Source organism: Colias eurytheme, chromosome 14 (genome assembly GCF_061535395.1).
Source record: "Colias eurytheme isolate Ceu_HAF_F1 chromosome 14, ilColEury1 Martin Lab GWU primary, whole genome shotgun sequence".
In the NCBI taxonomy this organism is placed as follows: domain Eukaryota; kingdom Metazoa; phylum Arthropoda; class Insecta; order Lepidoptera; family Pieridae; genus Colias; species Colias eurytheme.
The window spans coordinates 9,440,533-9,457,156 of record NC_142993.1 but is presented as its reverse complement, the minus strand read 5'-3'; the positions used below and the strand labels follow the sequence as shown (position 1 = coordinate 9,457,156).

The 16,624-nt window shown below is 33.0% G+C and overlaps 4 protein-coding genes across 4 annotated transcripts; 3 read left to right on the top strand and 1 right to left on the bottom strand.

Annotated features, from left to right (window-relative positions):
• Positions 1-23: 23 nt before the first annotated feature.
• Positions 24-8,086, top strand: LOC149903029 (organic cation transporter protein-like). The gene is made up of 9 exons (XM_090109716.1): positions 24-38; positions 281-517; positions 1,106-1,285; positions 1,862-2,092; positions 2,414-2,633; positions 3,056-3,221; positions 3,805-4,081; positions 4,529-4,798; positions 8,039-8,086. The coding sequence occupies exons 1-9, from the start codon at positions 24-26 to the stop codon at positions 8,084-8,086; spliced, it is 1,644 nt and encodes a 547-aa protein (XP_089965842.1).
• A 355-nt stretch (positions 8,087-8,441) lies between these two features.
• On the bottom strand, positions 8,442-10,626 carry LOC149903028 (CAAX prenyl protease 1 homolog). Its single transcript, XM_090109542.1, has 2 exons — positions 10,492-10,626; positions 8,442-10,266 (listed from the first exon to the last, which is right to left on the bottom strand). The coding sequence occupies exons 1-2, from the start codon at positions 10,576-10,578 to the stop codon at positions 9,028-9,030; spliced, it is 1,326 nt and encodes a 441-aa protein (XP_089965668.1). The 5' UTR covers positions 10,579-10,626; the 3' UTR covers positions 8,442-9,027.
• A 1,074-nt stretch (positions 10,627-11,700) lies between these two features.
• Positions 11,701-12,539, top strand: Pburs (bursicon subunit partner of burs). Its single transcript, XM_090109232.1, has 3 exons — positions 11,701-11,857; positions 11,973-12,097; positions 12,183-12,539. Exons 1-3 carry the CDS (start codon positions 11,737-11,739, stop codon positions 12,351-12,353), a joined length of 417 nt encoding a protein of 138 aa, XP_089965358.1. The 5' UTR covers positions 11,701-11,736; the 3' UTR covers positions 12,354-12,539.
• A 2,187-nt stretch (positions 12,540-14,726) lies between these two features.
• Positions 14,727-16,016, top strand: Burs (Cuticle-tanning hormone bursicon). The gene is made up of 4 exons (XM_090109231.1): positions 14,727-14,852; positions 14,953-15,062; positions 15,439-15,564; positions 15,802-16,016. Exons 1-4 carry the CDS (start codon positions 14,753-14,755, stop codon positions 15,934-15,936), a joined length of 471 nt encoding a protein of 156 aa, XP_089965357.1. The 5' UTR covers positions 14,727-14,752; the 3' UTR covers positions 15,937-16,016.
• The last annotated feature ends 608 nt before the right edge of the window (positions 16,017-16,624 follow it).

Sequence of the window (16,624 nt, the reverse complement as noted above, 5' to 3'; positions counted from 1 at the left end):
TTATATTCATAACAATATTGCTGATGAACCCACAAAAGGTATAGGATACGGTAACGTTTCTGTTTAAAAATATAGCATACTAATTCACAATAATATTATGTCTATGTTGAACTTATTTAAATAAAATTTACCTGAGTATAGGCACAAGAATATAAATAGGTACAGGTAGTAGGTAGCGATTTTTAATTAGATATACTCCTATACTTATTAACTACTAACTAGGTACATTAAATTTTGCTCTAATTTTTATATAAAAATCATCTTATTCTGGAATTTTCAGACAAAAAACACGAAACAAGATGCTAAAGACCCAGTAGATAATATTGCTTTTAAAATATTAGGTGATTTTGGAAAATGGCAATTGAAAATAAGCATTTTGATGGCTTTACTTAAGCTACCGATGGCGTGGTATCAACTAAATATTTTGTTTCTTGCTCCTCCTCAAAATTTTTGGTGTGCGAAACCAAAAATTTGTAATCGTTATTCAGATGACGAATGGCGCCAGATTTGTTCACCAGTAAGTTAAACTAAATGATGCAATTTTATTAATAATCATGGATTTTAATTGTTCGATGATACGCGGGATCGAACCTGCGTCCTTCGACATACCCTGGTGAGTGCCGACCGCCTGACCGCAATTGGGACCATTGGGTAGTACTATTATATTATATTCTGCACCATTGGTAGCCAAAAATTCATAAGGCTTATTGAATAAATTATTTATACACTTAAAATTTCATGTACCTATTAATTTATGTTGCTATCTATTAGCACAGACTAATAATAATATACTACGTATACAACTATTAGACATCAGTGCTTCATGTGCAGTAAATATTTTATTGTTAATAAAAAAAAGTGGCCTGCAATTAGTCATGCAAAATTGCCGATATCTTCTTAATCCGAGTTTCCCTGCATGAACATTATAATATATTATGTATATAAAAATAGCAGCTAAATGCAATGAACAATTCGTCTTTTTTGCGTTATATTTTCCCCTTTGGTCACATTTCCTGTTACTATCGTCATTAAATTTCTAGTTTAGGTGTATAAGCGTTTATTCATCAAGTACACAGTATAATTTTTGTTTATTATTTTTCTATAGCTTAATCAAGAGCATCCATGTCTTATTTTCGATCCGGATATACTTGCAGTAGCACCCATGATTGATAGATCACTGGTGCCTTTAGTACATTGTAAGAAATTTGTGTATGATACATCTGTATTCAGCCGAACTATAACATCTGAATGGAACTTAGTATGTTCTAAGCATTGGTTGATACACGTAAGTATAAGTAGTTAATTAAAATAATTTGAGTTAGTTATGAGCTTATTTTCTTTATTTATCTGTAGCCCAAAGCAAGGCTACAAACTGATCAAAAAATAAGTAGGTATAAGATAGTGGAAGTAGAGATATTATGTTCATTGCGAATGGCTGTGGGTAAAATGTAAATAAAACTTCGAAATTGTTTCCATTAATTCTAATCTTAATGATCTAACATACTATTATAATAAAGACATAATACTATTCTAATAAATATGAAGAGTATGTTTGTATGGTTGGATAAAACCGCAAATATCAGGAACTGCTGCTCCGAAATAAAATTTTTGTGATATTATCATCTTTATCGATAAAGAATGGCATTATTTTATCGAGGAGAAATTAATTCAAATGTGAGTTGAACTACAGGGCTAATCGCTATATCCCAGAATAGTAAATAGTTACTTACCATATGCCAACGCTCCCACGATTGTTAGGTATGCATTGTAAATAAATATTTTATACGTCCTCAATATTGCAATGTTATGCAATAAGATAATTTTTCAAGTATTATTTTTCCCTTGATATATTTTTTTCTAGTTCACCCAAGCGGTTATGATGTGGGGTACAGTAGTTGGTGGGATATTATTCCCGATATGGGGTGATAAATATGGCCGAAAAAACCCACTCATGTTTGGTATACTTTTGCAATTTGTGGCTGGCTTTCTCACATGTGTTGTGAGGCAATACTGGATGTTCATGATATTTTGGTTCATTTTGGCTGTAGCGACCGGCGGATTGGGGATTATTTCGTTTGTCGTGTGCATGGAGGTTGTAATTTTCAGTTATTTTTAAATTCGATGTAGTGTAATTTATGTATTTAGCTCGAGGCTAAACGTTTATAGACTAAAGATAATGTTATTACTAAAATTCATTTCTACATTTCAAAATAGGTATAGTTATGTAGGTAAACGAATGAAGGTGCATCCACCTTCATGGTACAGTGGTAAGTGCGTAGAACCGAGGGGTCCTGGATTCGATTTATAATGCCAAATCAGCTGTGAACTGCATGCATTCCATACTCTTACACCAATTAGCTAACTAGATAGTTATATATTCTAAGCCACTATACTATAATTAATACTTCCATAGGTCGTAGGCGGTAAATGGCGGACAATCATTCCAATTTTCTACCAACTACCTTTCGGACTGGGTAACACTGTGTTAGCATTACTTGCCTATTGGATAAGAGATTGGCGATATTTGGAATTTGCCTTATCTTGCCTTACTTCCCTGTTCCTTTTGTACTATTTTGTAATGGAAGAGTCGCCTCGATGGCTGCTAGCTACAGGGCAGCTAGAAAAGGCGTGTGGTTAGTTCCTTATCAATAATAGAACTGTCCGAATTGAACAGACACAATACCTTTTACATCTTTACAATAAATAAATATTTGTTAATGTCTATTTCTTTCAAGTGCCTTGTGCCTAATAAAAACCAACAAGTTCTTGTGGAATTTCAATAAATTTAAATCTTCACTAAACTGCAGTTAGATTAACAGCTGTGTACTTCACACGAAATACTGAAATATAATTTTCTAAATGTAGTGCTGACGCAGACGTAATAAAGTTTTATGTTCCATTAGTCTAAACCTAGGTAGGTATGTCATACATATTTAAATGGAAATTACAAAACTATACAAGTACCTAATACAATATGCATTTAATATGCAGCCGGCAACAGTCTAAAATAGTCATAATAATTATATTGTCTAAATTTACATATTGATTATTTCAGTTGTTCTTGAGAAGGCTGCAAAGTTTAATGGCAGAGAAAATGACTTTAAAAACGCAAAGCGAACTCTTCTCAAATTGGGAACGAATAAAAGACATAATCCGGGATTTTTTGCTTTTATCAAATCGAGGAATATGAGAATGAAAACTTTACTATTGTCCGTAAATTGGTAATATTTTTTAGATACCGACATGATTTATGATATTAGATGTGATATAGGTACATGATTTTGAATTACATACTGTTAATTCCTACCATGGACCAATATACTCTGATTCCTACATATTACTTGTTCTGTGATTCCTACTGTAAACGGTGACCTTTTCGCTCGATTACTCAATATACCTACCTACTCTCTTCTCTCAATGTTCTTGCAAAGTAGTAATTCTTTCTATTTAATTTTCTTAATTAATATTATGTAAAAAGAATAGGTAAACTAGGTACCTATATCATTATTTTAAACAATTAGTATCTACATGTGATATACATTCTACATGCAATTGTGATGTTTATCGTATCCACGATACATACATCAAGAGTAATGATTCTAAATAATATTATGTTCTAGGATACAGATAACATACAAATATAAACCAGTTAGTTTAGTTGTTTTTTATTAATGTAATACCTAATAATATTATATTTGTCTGATGACTGGTTGTTTCAACCGGACTAAACGTTTTTTTTTTTATAAATGTATTATTGCATTTTTTGTATCTATAACGAAGTTTTTTTAAATTTACATTTTTCAGGTTTTGCACTGGACTAGCCTTTTTCACATTCTCGCAATACCTCGGTTATATAGCCACAAATCTTTATCTTATGATATTTTTGAGTGGTCTTATTGCTCTACCTGGGTGTATGTTATGTCTCTGTATAATAATGAGATATGGACGAAAAACAACTGTTTGGATATTTCAAATAATAACGTCCATTTGTTTCTTGATTATTCTTTTTATACCGAAGGAAATGTACGCCGAAGATTGGCCTCGATTGATCGTGGCTGGAATAGGATTCGCTAGTTTATCGGTAAACGTTATTTATTCAGAGACTTTTAAAACTTAATCCGTAATTCAATCTACTCAGATCACTAGGTATTATTTAGATAGTATGATTGGTGAATACATTATTGCATATAACCTTGACATTGTTGAAGTTTTCAAATAAGTAGGTACTCCATAGTTTAAAGGTCAAGTATTCAATACACTATTAAAACGAATGACATCAATTGATAAAAAAATAAGGAAACATATCCTGCTTTTATTGCCAATAAGGTAATACAGTTGATATCTTTTAAAAAATCGTGTTATGTTACAAGTAGGTACATACCTACATAATAATGTTTTATGCTTTCGTCAATCAAGTTGAATTCTTACAAAATCCGTAATTCTAAAATTGGACTTTTTCAGTTTCCTTGTAAGTACTTAGGTATTCCTCCATTTTATTTTTTTTAATTTAAAATTTTCGTTACAATAGGGAACAGTACCAGCTCTATATTTGTACTCTGGGGAATTATTTCCAACTCTTGGCCGGAATGCGGGGGTCGGGGGTGTGACAACCTTCGCTCGAATCGCTTCTATGATAGCCCCAGGGGTGGTCAGCCTGGATGAGATTAAATCTGATTTACCACTAATTATACTTGCTGTGATGTCGTTTTGTCAATTAGCACTTCTTGTGCCCTTGCCAGAAACAAAGGATCACCCATTGCCAGACACGTTGGAAGAAGCGGAACGGTTTTTTAAATTAGTATGTGCATATCGCGTAAAAGCTAGTTTTTCATATTTAGCTCAAGGTTACTGTCGAAATAAGGCAATAATTCATATTTCCATGCTACAAAAGTGCTTACAATGCGACTACAGGTAAATTAGCTTGGAGAAATTTTTGCATATGTAGTGGTGTGTATGTTACGGCTAAAGGTAGGTGAGAACATAAACTTAAGATTAGCCGGCTAAACTTAGGTTTATTTTCGACGAGGTGTTAATGTTAGTTTGTTCTATCTTTAGCCGGCTAAACTTAAGTGTAACCGCAGGCCCGTGGCTAAAAATGTCGGGGTGGGTAGATTTGGTTACTATAATACATGTAAGGAACAGGGCGAGTGTTTTCTGGCACTTCGCCGGCTGCTGCCGCAGCACGCTCGCTGCGCTCGCTCGGCTCGTGCGGGTCTTAAGAGTTCTAACCTAACCTAACCTAGCCACCAGCTTTCTGCCCTGAGTCGGGGTGGGTAGATTTGGTTACTATAATACATGTAAGGAACAGGGCGAGTGTTTTCTGGCACTGTGCGGGCCCCTCAAGCCCTCCACCGGCCCGGCGCTAACCAAATCTACCCACCCCGACATTTTTAGCCACGGGCCTGCGGTTACACTTAAGTTTAGCCGGCTAAAGATAGAACAAACTAACATTAACACCTCGTCGAAAATAAACCTAAGTTTAGCCGGCTAATCTTAAGTTTATGTTCTCACCTACCTTTAGCCGTGACATGTATATTACTCAGATCTTAGAGCGCGTTTCCACTATATCGTTCTGGCCTATACAAAAATGTTTCGATATCCTAACATTACTATTTAATTTTATACTTATTCCTAGCAACACTTTTGTTTTCAATAAAAACAAGTTTTTATTTGAAAGAAAATGGTTTTGACTTTATAAAAAAAAATATATCATTCAATTTTACGTCCTTGAGCAAACGACAAGGCGACTACCGTGAAACAATAAAATATCGTGTCCATAATAATTTGTTTCATAATTAATATTTGACCATAATAATTACGAAACAAAACAAATAAATAAATCGTCACTTGATAGTGGAAAGTGGAAACACGCACAAAACCAGAATAAACCAGTTTACGCTGTCCGCAGGTGCCACGTGCAGTCGTTTGGTAACGTTAGAACATAAAGCACATTTCATTCAAAAATTATAATTATTATGTACGTAGTTTAATTGATAAATTTTGTATTTGTTGATTGTTGTTATTATTTGATATTATTGTTATAATATTTGTTGAAGTGAATTACATGTCCCGCAGCCGGAGGCCCCAAATGAAAACTCAGATGTACTTAAAAACTACATTTAATAGCTAAAATGAGACTTTTACACCCATGTCTGCACGATGCAGACCGGAGTTAAAGAATGAATTTATACAGTTTAATAATTATAAAGACGTAAGCTTGGATGCTAACTAAGGGAAATCGCATCCACATTCTATTCCCGTGCGAACGGCGTATTCAGCAGTTTTGTATGAAGGCAGGGCCATAACTAGTGTTTAATTTGTGTGTAAGTGTTGTAACTTTATATTGTTAATTCAATATGGCTCCAGTGTTAAAACATGGTCGAGGCAAGCCTTTGACTTCTCAAACTAAAGAATTAAACTTTAAATGTCGTTTCTTTTTCAGGTTAGTAAATTTTTCATTTTAGTAACATTGTTAATGTAAAAGTTATATGTATGTTAAATGTGCAAATATTAAAATAAAGTCTCATCTTTTTCAGAGGAGAAACACATATAGTTTAATTTAAAATCCCTTATACATATATACAGGGTTACTTGTAAAACACCGGCAACCTCGCAGGACAAGATAGCTAACATCATAAGTAACAACATTTCGACTTTTGATAATTTGTTAGATTTTATTTTCACACAAAAATAAATATTCATTTAATTTTCCGTCTGAATATTATAAACTCTACGCCTCCCAAAAATTACGTAAACAAAAAGCGAACGAGAGGGGGAAGGGGGCGTCGCGTCGTCCATCCGATAATTAATAGAACATAGACTTACAAATGTAAGGAGAGTACAATAAAAGTTTAAAAAATCATTTAAAAATAATTTATTGCGTTATGCCAAAAGTCGTAGAACAAATGTTGTTACTTATGATGTTAGCTATCTTGTCCTGCGAGGTTGCTGGTGTTTTACAAGTAACCCTGTATAAAATAAAAACTAAAAATAAAATGTTGTTTTATTTTATTTGCTGACCATACACTACTACAAACGCAAAAATTTCTCCAAGCTAATTTACCTGTAGTCACTGACTGTACCCATTTAATTACCCGAATTTTAGTTGAATAGTATTTACGCCACTATCGCGAAATCGAAGAATATTTTATGACGTCTAAGAGCCCCCGCAGACCACAGACTTTTTATCGGCAGATAGTTTGGTCGGGCTCTTAATCAGTACGCAGATGTAAGCAAATGCGCACACTATGACGATTAGGTATCGGCCGATAAACAAGTTTGATGGGCTTCCCGATTCAATTCAAACTATACTGTCGGCAAACTATCGGCCGACTGTATAATCAGTATTGGCTCCCTACCACACGCGCAAACACGACGATTTTTTAGTCGGCCGACTAGGCCAATAGTTCAGTTCGCTCCGAGCTTTGACAGCGAATGGTCAACCGCGCGTGTTTTGTAAAATGGCGTCGCTCAATTCTCAGTCGCTTATTTCGGAATTTTCGATCGTAACTTTGATCGAGGAAGTCGAAAAACGCCCTCCACTTTATAAGAAAGACTTAAAAGAGTAGGTACTCTGTATTTGACAAGTTGGTTGAAGCTAGTTATGCTCATTCGATAAAAGGCGAAAATTTTTTCGGGTAATGGAGTAATTTGGAATGCATAGTGTAAAATTTTCCATTTTAATCTATCACTAAAGATAGGATGCACCCAATACTCTCGGGCTCTCTTTTTAATTTTCCTCCTCCGGTGTATGAGAGCAATAATAACAATTCTATACAATGTTTTATTAATTTTCATTGTGCGGTGCGACCACTCTTTTCAACAGTTGGTTAGAAACTAGCAAATAGTCGGCAGACTGTTGGATAGTTTGCGCACTCATAACCGACTGAACTGTTTAGTTGGCTCGGTGTGCGTACTAGCAGGCCAACCCGACTAAACTATCGGCCGATAAAAAGTCTGTGGTCTGCGGGGGCTCTAAGATTTTAGTATGCAAGTTATAAGGATTTTTTTTTATAATACATAAATAATTTGTTTTCAGGAAAACCAACATCATGGAAAAGAAAAGAAAACACCAGGAAATGCATAATGTACTATTTATTTCTAATAACACATTAAATGGTTAATATATATTATATGTATATCTTAAAACAGTCAGAAGATTTATAAAAGTACATAATATTGTAAGGATTTTATAATTTTCAGGCTTTTAATTATTTATGTATCTTATAATCCTATAGGTTATAAAATTACGACATCAAACTACGAGATCTCTCAACCGAAGTTGTAATTTTTAATTTTAACTTTTTCAGGTTTACAGAAATCGAAAATATTTTTTCTTATAGTTATATACCTAAATGTGTTGACAAAATATTATGCTAAAATATTAAATACAAAATATGAAAATGTTGACAAAATATTATGCTAAAATATTAAATAATAAATTGAGTCAATATCGATAAAATAAATAAAATGGGCGCTCACGAGCGCTTTTTCATGCAACTGATTTTAATATCGCGGATTGTTACAAAATGAAATGAATTGGTGTAAACCGCGAATCCACTCCAAAATTAATTTATAATAGAACTTTCTTATTTTGACAGTACCTACACGGTTTTGTAACCGTTGTGTGCATCTCTAGCCATTCTGCAGTTTACCACTTCTGGGAAAAAATCGTAATGCGGCCTGAGCCTTATAGTTTAAAATAATACATGAAGACACAACCTTATCATTATATTTTAACCATAGCCAATATTTTTGGTGACATGTGAATAATGTAAATACTTAAAATATATAATTAATTTGTTTAAATTGTACTTCCCATTTTAGAACAATATTTGTTTTTATATAAAAATACAGATTCTAAATTTTTCAAAAAGTATTGTGCATAAGCTTAACTCTTTCATTCAACTAAAATAGTAAAATGCAAGATTGGACTAGTAACTATACATATTTACAGTCCTAAAGTAGTATTTATTATAATAATTGTACTGTTAAAAATGCACAAAGAAATGCAGACAAAGATATGATCTAATCTTTTTTACTGTTTGAAGCTTGCTTCTTTATGTTTTCTATTCTATGCAGTAGAGTTGGATGTGAATGATACCACGAAGAATAGAGTTTGTCATAGATAGGATAGTCTAAATTGTCCTTCCCTAACTTAATAAGTGAAGATTTCAATTCATTTGCATAATTTAAGCCTACGGCAAAGTTATCTGCTTCAAATTCGAACTTACGTGAGAGAGCTGTAGCAAAGAATGATAAAAGGGAATTGTATGGTGCCAAAATCAACTGTAAAACTACAATCAAGCCAATTATAATAGGTTCTTGACCTGACGAGAAACCTAATGTTGTGTATAACAGAGAATTCTTAAAAAGTAATCCAAAAGCACTAAATAATAACAAGAGATTTACTTCAGTTAGGGCAATTGATTTATAAATATGACTACATTTCCAGTGGCCCAGTTCGTGAGCTAAAACACCTAAAATCTCATTATCCGTGCAACCTGTTGTAACATTCTTTGTTTCATCATATTTTTCAAGCAATGTGTCAAATAAAACTATCCTTTTCTCACCAAATAGACCACTGAAGTATGCATTACTGTGGACTGAACGTTTGGAACCTTCAAGAATGTATACCTGAGACAGTGGGAATGATAGTTTTGAAGCCAAACTTTCAATGCCAGATCTTAGTGGACCATCAGGTAGAGGCTCAAATTTATCAAATATAGGAGCTATTACTGATGGATATATAGTGAGCAAGAACAATGATACAACTGTAGTAAATAGCCACAACCAGACGATGAACATGTTGCCTCCTAACATTATTATGTATATAGCTACTGAAATTATAGGTAATGTTATAACCAAACTCAGCGCTAAACTCTTCATTTGGTCCTTTATAAAGAACCCAATGGTTTGTTTGTTGAAACCATGCTTCTCCTCAAGTACAAATGTTGCATAAATTGTAAATGGTAGATTCACAAGGAAATTGAATAATGTTACAAATGTCATGAAGATGCAACTTACAAGTATTTCTTGGTCAGCATTTATACTGAAAATAGCTGCAATGTTTTCAGATTTAGCCCAAGCCGTGTACACCCATCTATTGTACAGGATTACAGTGGTTAATGCTATACTATAAAACTCCTTAGCGATTTTAAACTGAGATTTATCAATTCCATACACACGGGCTTTCTTGAATGAATCTTCATTTAGCATTTCTTTTAAATCCTCCGGTATAGTATTGTTTGTTTTATATATTTTTAGCTGCAACAAAATTAAATTGGATTGAGAAATTACATATGCTCTATTCAGAGTGTGGTTGAAAATTTTATTTATCATCTGTTCAATTATTTAATATCAGATAAAGCATTTAGTATTTAGTTTAGTAAATTATATGCATGTAGTATATTTTTTTTCCTCTGTCAGTTAATTACTGACTACTTTAATTGTTGCATACACATAAAATAGTAATGAAATAATAAATTATACCTGACGCAAAGATAAGTACTGCTCCCATAGATATTCAGCCCATATAAACACTAAAATGAGTAGTAATAACAAATCTTCATTAAACATGATGAAAGCCGGTGTAGTGAGCAGGTATTAATTTGTAATTGAATGCACCTCGAATGCACTCTTTTTAGGATACAGTGTATTCTACAAACTTTGACATTGACTGTAATCCCGAATCCGTCGATGCCGATTGCCGGAAAGTGTGAAATGAAATGTGAAGTGTGAAGTGTGAACGCCGGAAAATGTCATCAAGACACCATAGACAATTTAGATTTATTTTAAAGCAAATTTCCACTGATTGCGTATTTATTTTGATAATATTTATAGCTTATTTACATGATAATTTATCAAATAAAAAAATACAAGAATTTAAGAAGAAATATGGAAAAATTCTGTGAAAAAATTAGAATTGAGATCGACAGCTTTAATTAATTTAGTTTTTCTGCATTGCCAGTATTTGAGGATTCAAAAGTTTAAAATATAGAATAGCACGTCAAAATAAATCATTGATATACCTAGGTATACGGTACACCACACACACTGTTCTGTGACCTACACGCTTAACCTACACGTGGTTTCTTTAAAATAATTACGTATGATTTTAAATTTGAATTAACTGGCTGCTCATCGCGCCGCTTTCTCCTGGCTAGACTTCTTAATTTCAGTTTTTCAAAAATTTTAAAGTTATCATCACTACATAATAATAATTAATAAGCGAATGTGGTTAAATGCAAGAGACCGACGATCAATCGTTAAAAGTCATTGAATTAAATGAATCTATACATCTATACATCTATACAAATATTATAAAGAGGAAAGGTTTGATTTTTTGTTTGTTTGTTTGTTTGTATGAATTGAATAGGCTCCGAAACTACTTGGCAGATTTGAAAAATTCTTTCACTGTTGGAAAGCTACATCATTTCTGAGTGACATAGGCTAGGTTTTATCCCGGAAATCCCACGGGAACGGGAACTATGCGGGTTTTTTGTTGAAAACGCGGGCGAAGCCGCAGGCGGAAAGCTAGTATAATATAAAATTCGACTACCTCACACAGAAGCATTTAGTTTAACACGTTTTGATACTTACACACATAAATAACCCCCCGAGGAGAAAGCAATCAATGTTACATGAACTATAAGGGGTATTTTTCATATAAATAGCTGATGAGACGACCAATACGGCAGTGCAAACTCCACGATCTAGTAATAATCACATTCAAATATGGCTTTTCTTTCATACAAATTTTCCTTAGTTATTTTAGTAATTATTTTATTAACAGTTATTAAATGCTATGCAGAAGAAAATTGTGAGACAATTCCTTCCGAAATACACGTTACGAAAGGTAAATATTGTGCAATTAGCGATTATGAATGTAACGTAGTAATTATTAATTATATTTTGTAAGTAGTACATTATATTTTGATTGCTTTACATAAAAATATATTAAAATTTTACAGAGGAATACGACGACATGGGTAGTCTAATAAGATCGTGCAGTGGTGAAGTTAGCGTAAATAAATGCGAAGGTATATGCAACAGTCAAGTGCAACCATCGGTCGTTACACCAACAGGGTTTTTAAAGGTATAAGACATAAGAGATGAAGTTTTTTTTTATTACTATAGGATAATGATATTTTCTATGGTTCATTCATTTTATATCTTTACAGGAATGTTTTTGCTGCAAGGAGAATTACTTAAGAGAACGTTTAGTCACATTGACCCATTGTTATGATCCTGATGGCCTCCGCTTCGAAGACGAGGATCGTGCAGTGATGGAAGTGCGGCTTCGGGAACCTGCAGAATGCAAATGTTATAAATGTGGAGATTTCAGTCGATAAATAATAAATAGATAAATAAATTTGACGTGTACCCTATGTGATGAAAATATGAATGCTTTTGATTTATAGGTGATTTAAATATGTTGGAAAGTATTGGTCAATACCTTTTGTAAATAATAACTTGTAGGCATACTGTATTTTGTAATATTTGGTGGAAAATAATAAAGAACATTTAATTAATGCACATTTTAGCTCTTTTATTACTTATGAACCTGTTCTGTGGCATGAACTCTCTAGTATATGTTCAGTTTATACATGAACCGATTTGAAATAAGATACGTAAATTCTGGGAAATATTTTATGAAAAATATAATTAAGAGGCAAAAGAATTTACTGTAATACTCTACTGGAAACTTTTTTACTCAGTAAAATAAAAGGTGGTTGGTAATGGTACGAGGTACGAGTGTGAAAAGTGTTAATTATTATAGGCTCCTATTTACAATCCATCCTATATAAGCTCGATTCACAAAAAAAAATCAAACTTCAATCAATCTAGATCAGATAGATACAAGATAATAGAGTCATCACTCATAAATAATAGTGAAATATCTCGAATTTATATCTTTAAGCTGTAAATTTTCGCCATTTGCAAAGGAATCAAAACCTACAGGGTAGATACTTCCCATGGACATAGAATCTTGTCTAATGTAAAATTTGTTAAAGTATAAATTTACATAATATACAACATAATTATAGAATACATAATAGTAGTTAGCAAAACGCTAATATAATATAAAAAATCAGGCTTATATGGAAACCTGGGTGCGAGAGTCCTACTCGCACTTGGCCGGTTTTTTAAAGAGTAAATGCTATGCAATATGGATGTATAGGTGATAGGCCCTAATACAATTGTAACAATTTTTTTTTCTGTTTAGTTTGTTAATATCTCATTGTCTGTTTCTATGCGAGTCAATAACGTAACAAATTTTGACAAAATTAAAATTGTTATGGGCTAAAAATAAATATATGGAGTGGGTATTCATACTGCATATCCAAACATGGTTGCAACCATGTTGCAACTATGGGATAAAAAATATATTCGCAAATATACATATAATTAATTGAATTGGTTTTAATTGAATTAAATGAGATCTTGATATTTTATTGGATAGGTCTTTAAGAATGAAATACTTAGAGGTTTCTTAGTAGGTTTTTGCTAAAATAAGCAGTTGACGTAATTTTCACATTCAGAGTAGTAAAAATGTTGTACTTATAATTTATTTATAAGTAACTATAACTACAGCCCTTTATTCGAAAATCTACGAAGTACAAAAATTTGTAGCCCATGCGAGACAAGGCACTGGCGGAAAGCTAGCTTACAATAAATTTTATAACTCAGCTTGACGTATTCTTCAGATTACTTGGTGTTTCTATTTGAGTGCATTTATATTTCTCTGGTAGGATTTAGTCCAGTTTTCACGGCACTCTTCTCATTTGATTTATCACGTTCGTTTGAAAGATATTACCCAATATAATAAGTTACTCTATGTTTTAATCCAACGACGTGTTTTAACCTTATTGAAACCAATTAGCTCTTATGGTCGATGCAATAAAAATACAGGGTATAATTTTTACGGATTCAAGGCGGTTCGATTCCCGGTGTGACAAGCAAATTTTCTAAAATCATTGAATGCAATTTTCTTACTTTCCAAAATAATGGAATATTTCTTGTAAGTTGTTGAAGTGAAAACTTCTTTAGCGCCGTTGGGTATAAAATCTTCAAAATCTTAAACTCGCGTCAGGACACGTGGCCTGATCGAAAAAGCGTAAGACGGATGTTTGTTTTTTTAAGCCCTTATATTCCATGCGTAAGACGGATACCATTCCAAAATATCAAACATGCTGAACGTTAATAATCAAGTTTTCACTTCTGCCGGCACTCCCCCAGTGCAACCCGTCTTTTTTTTCTATCTAGGAGTATTAAGGATACTTTCCCATCAGGTAGGTAGGTACTAATAAAAATCTTCATTTCCAAAATTCGAAATCAATAAGCAATGTATTTTCATTGCTTAAACTGTACTTACATTACTGTACAATGTATGTTTTAAGAAAATACGAAATGTTAGAAAGTATTTTTTAGAGGAACCATTTTTAAAGGAAACTAACTACGTACCAGATAATTAAGTAGTGAAGAAACAAATATAAATAAAAATATTATAATATTATAGTGCAAAAAGCTTAATATTTATCGTTACAATAAATAGCCATTAAGCTCCTTTGTCTCCCCAGTCGGGAGTGCGTGTTGTTCCTGCTGGATACAAGTCGGGTAAAATGATTTTAATGTTTTTCGTAGACGATGAGTCTTCGTTGTACAAGCTGAAATCCCATATAAGCGGCTGAACTTTCCAACATATTTCACAAACCAAACGTTTTCCACCGAGGAACAACAGCTCCTAAAAATGTTTAAAATGCAATACTTTTGCTCTTGCTTAATTCTTCTTTCAGCTTGCTACTTACACGAAAAAAAAGTTAGCGGTCAAGAAGTTCAACTGCCACCAGGTATAATGCAATAAAAATATTTAGCGTAGCATAGAGCATGTTATAAATGGTCGTAAATTAATGAGATTTTGTAAATTCGTATTATAATTTAATATTTCAGGACAAGAGTGCCAAATGACACCGGTTATACACGTGTTGCAACATCCTGGTTGCGTTCCCAAGCCAATTCCCTCATATGCCTGTATAGGAAAATGTACTAGTTATGTTCAGGTTTGTATTGTGGCTTCTCTTCAGTCAATACCTGTTTACATTATTAACATGGGGGTCTTTAAGCGAAGAGTGAACCGGTACATACTAGGGAAGCGCGTACCATCTTAGACCACATCTTAGCTTTCCATCACGCGAGATTGTGGTCAAGTGCTTCCCTATCTGGATTAAAAAAAAAGACGTGTGGCGCTCGTGGACTGCCGCGGTAAAGCTATTGCATGCTATGCCTTCAAGCCACACCTCCGTGCCCGTCGGAGTGGGGAGCGTGAGGTTTTTTCATTACGGAATTTCTGGATTCGGTCCCCGCGCTCAATGCCCGCGATAGAAGCTATGCAATAGCTTAAAAAATAATAATTCATAATGAAACAATATTTAACAGGTATCAGGAAGCAAAATTTGGCAAATGGAACGGTCGTGCAATTGTTGTCAGGAGTCGGGAGAGCGAGAAGCAACTGTAATTCTTTTCTGCCCCAAAGCTAAGAGCGAAGAGAAAAGGTTCAGAAAGGTAAATACGTTGCAGTTAATGCTTATGAATTATATTTTAAACTATACGGTCTGTTTTATAATATGAATGTATGAATTTCAAAATATAAGCTAGGAACACAAGGCACGGCACCTATGCACGGCACTCAATTGATATAAAAAAAAAAACATTCAGATTAACCGTCGTTTAATAGAAAATTTAATAGAATAATGTTGTTATCATTATTTTATTTAAATAATGATTTGATTTTTGTTTCAGGTCACTACTAAGGCTCCTCTAGAATGCATGTGCCGTCCGTGTGGAAGTATCGAAGAAAGCGCTATTATTCCTCAAGAAATTGCTGGTTATGCTGATGACTCTCTTTTAAGTAGTCAATTCAGAAAAAACTTTTAATTTTTACTAACTTCCTATTTCGCCACTATAGTTAGGAACGACCTTTTGTATATTGTTAAATATCTTTGAAAATAAAAGCTATTGACCAGTATTTTGGCTTATAATTTTAATATTAGTACCTACTAGAATATATTTTTATGACAAGTAGTTACTAGTTACCAACTACTAGTTATTATTAATGAAGTGAATGGTCAGAACTCAGAACTAAACCAAATTTAAATGGGAAACTCGTCGAAGGTTCTGAGAGGTTCTGAGCCAATAAAAAAAAAAAATCAAATTTAGATCCTTCTCCTTACTTGTTCTGTGCTTCTCCTTTATATAAAAGACGGTTGATATACTTAATACTTAATATCAGGAAAAAATATAACAACAATTTTTTCTATTTAATATTCGATGTGTAAAATTGAGTTAAAAAAATATAAGTTCCCTATGAGATTTTTTTTGTTAGTAAAAGAAGAATCATCTAAAGTTTTTTCCTTTGTTTGGCAACATTTAAAAAGTTGCATTTGATTCTATTTTCGAAAAATAAATTACTACCTACCTCTGGTTACTAGATACTCCTGTGACTACAACATAATATACCGTGTAATTAGTGTGTAATGTGTATTATAATATTGTGTGTAGATAATCTACACACAATAATAACTATAACTATAATTTTACGGGCGCTTATTTATTATTAATAATA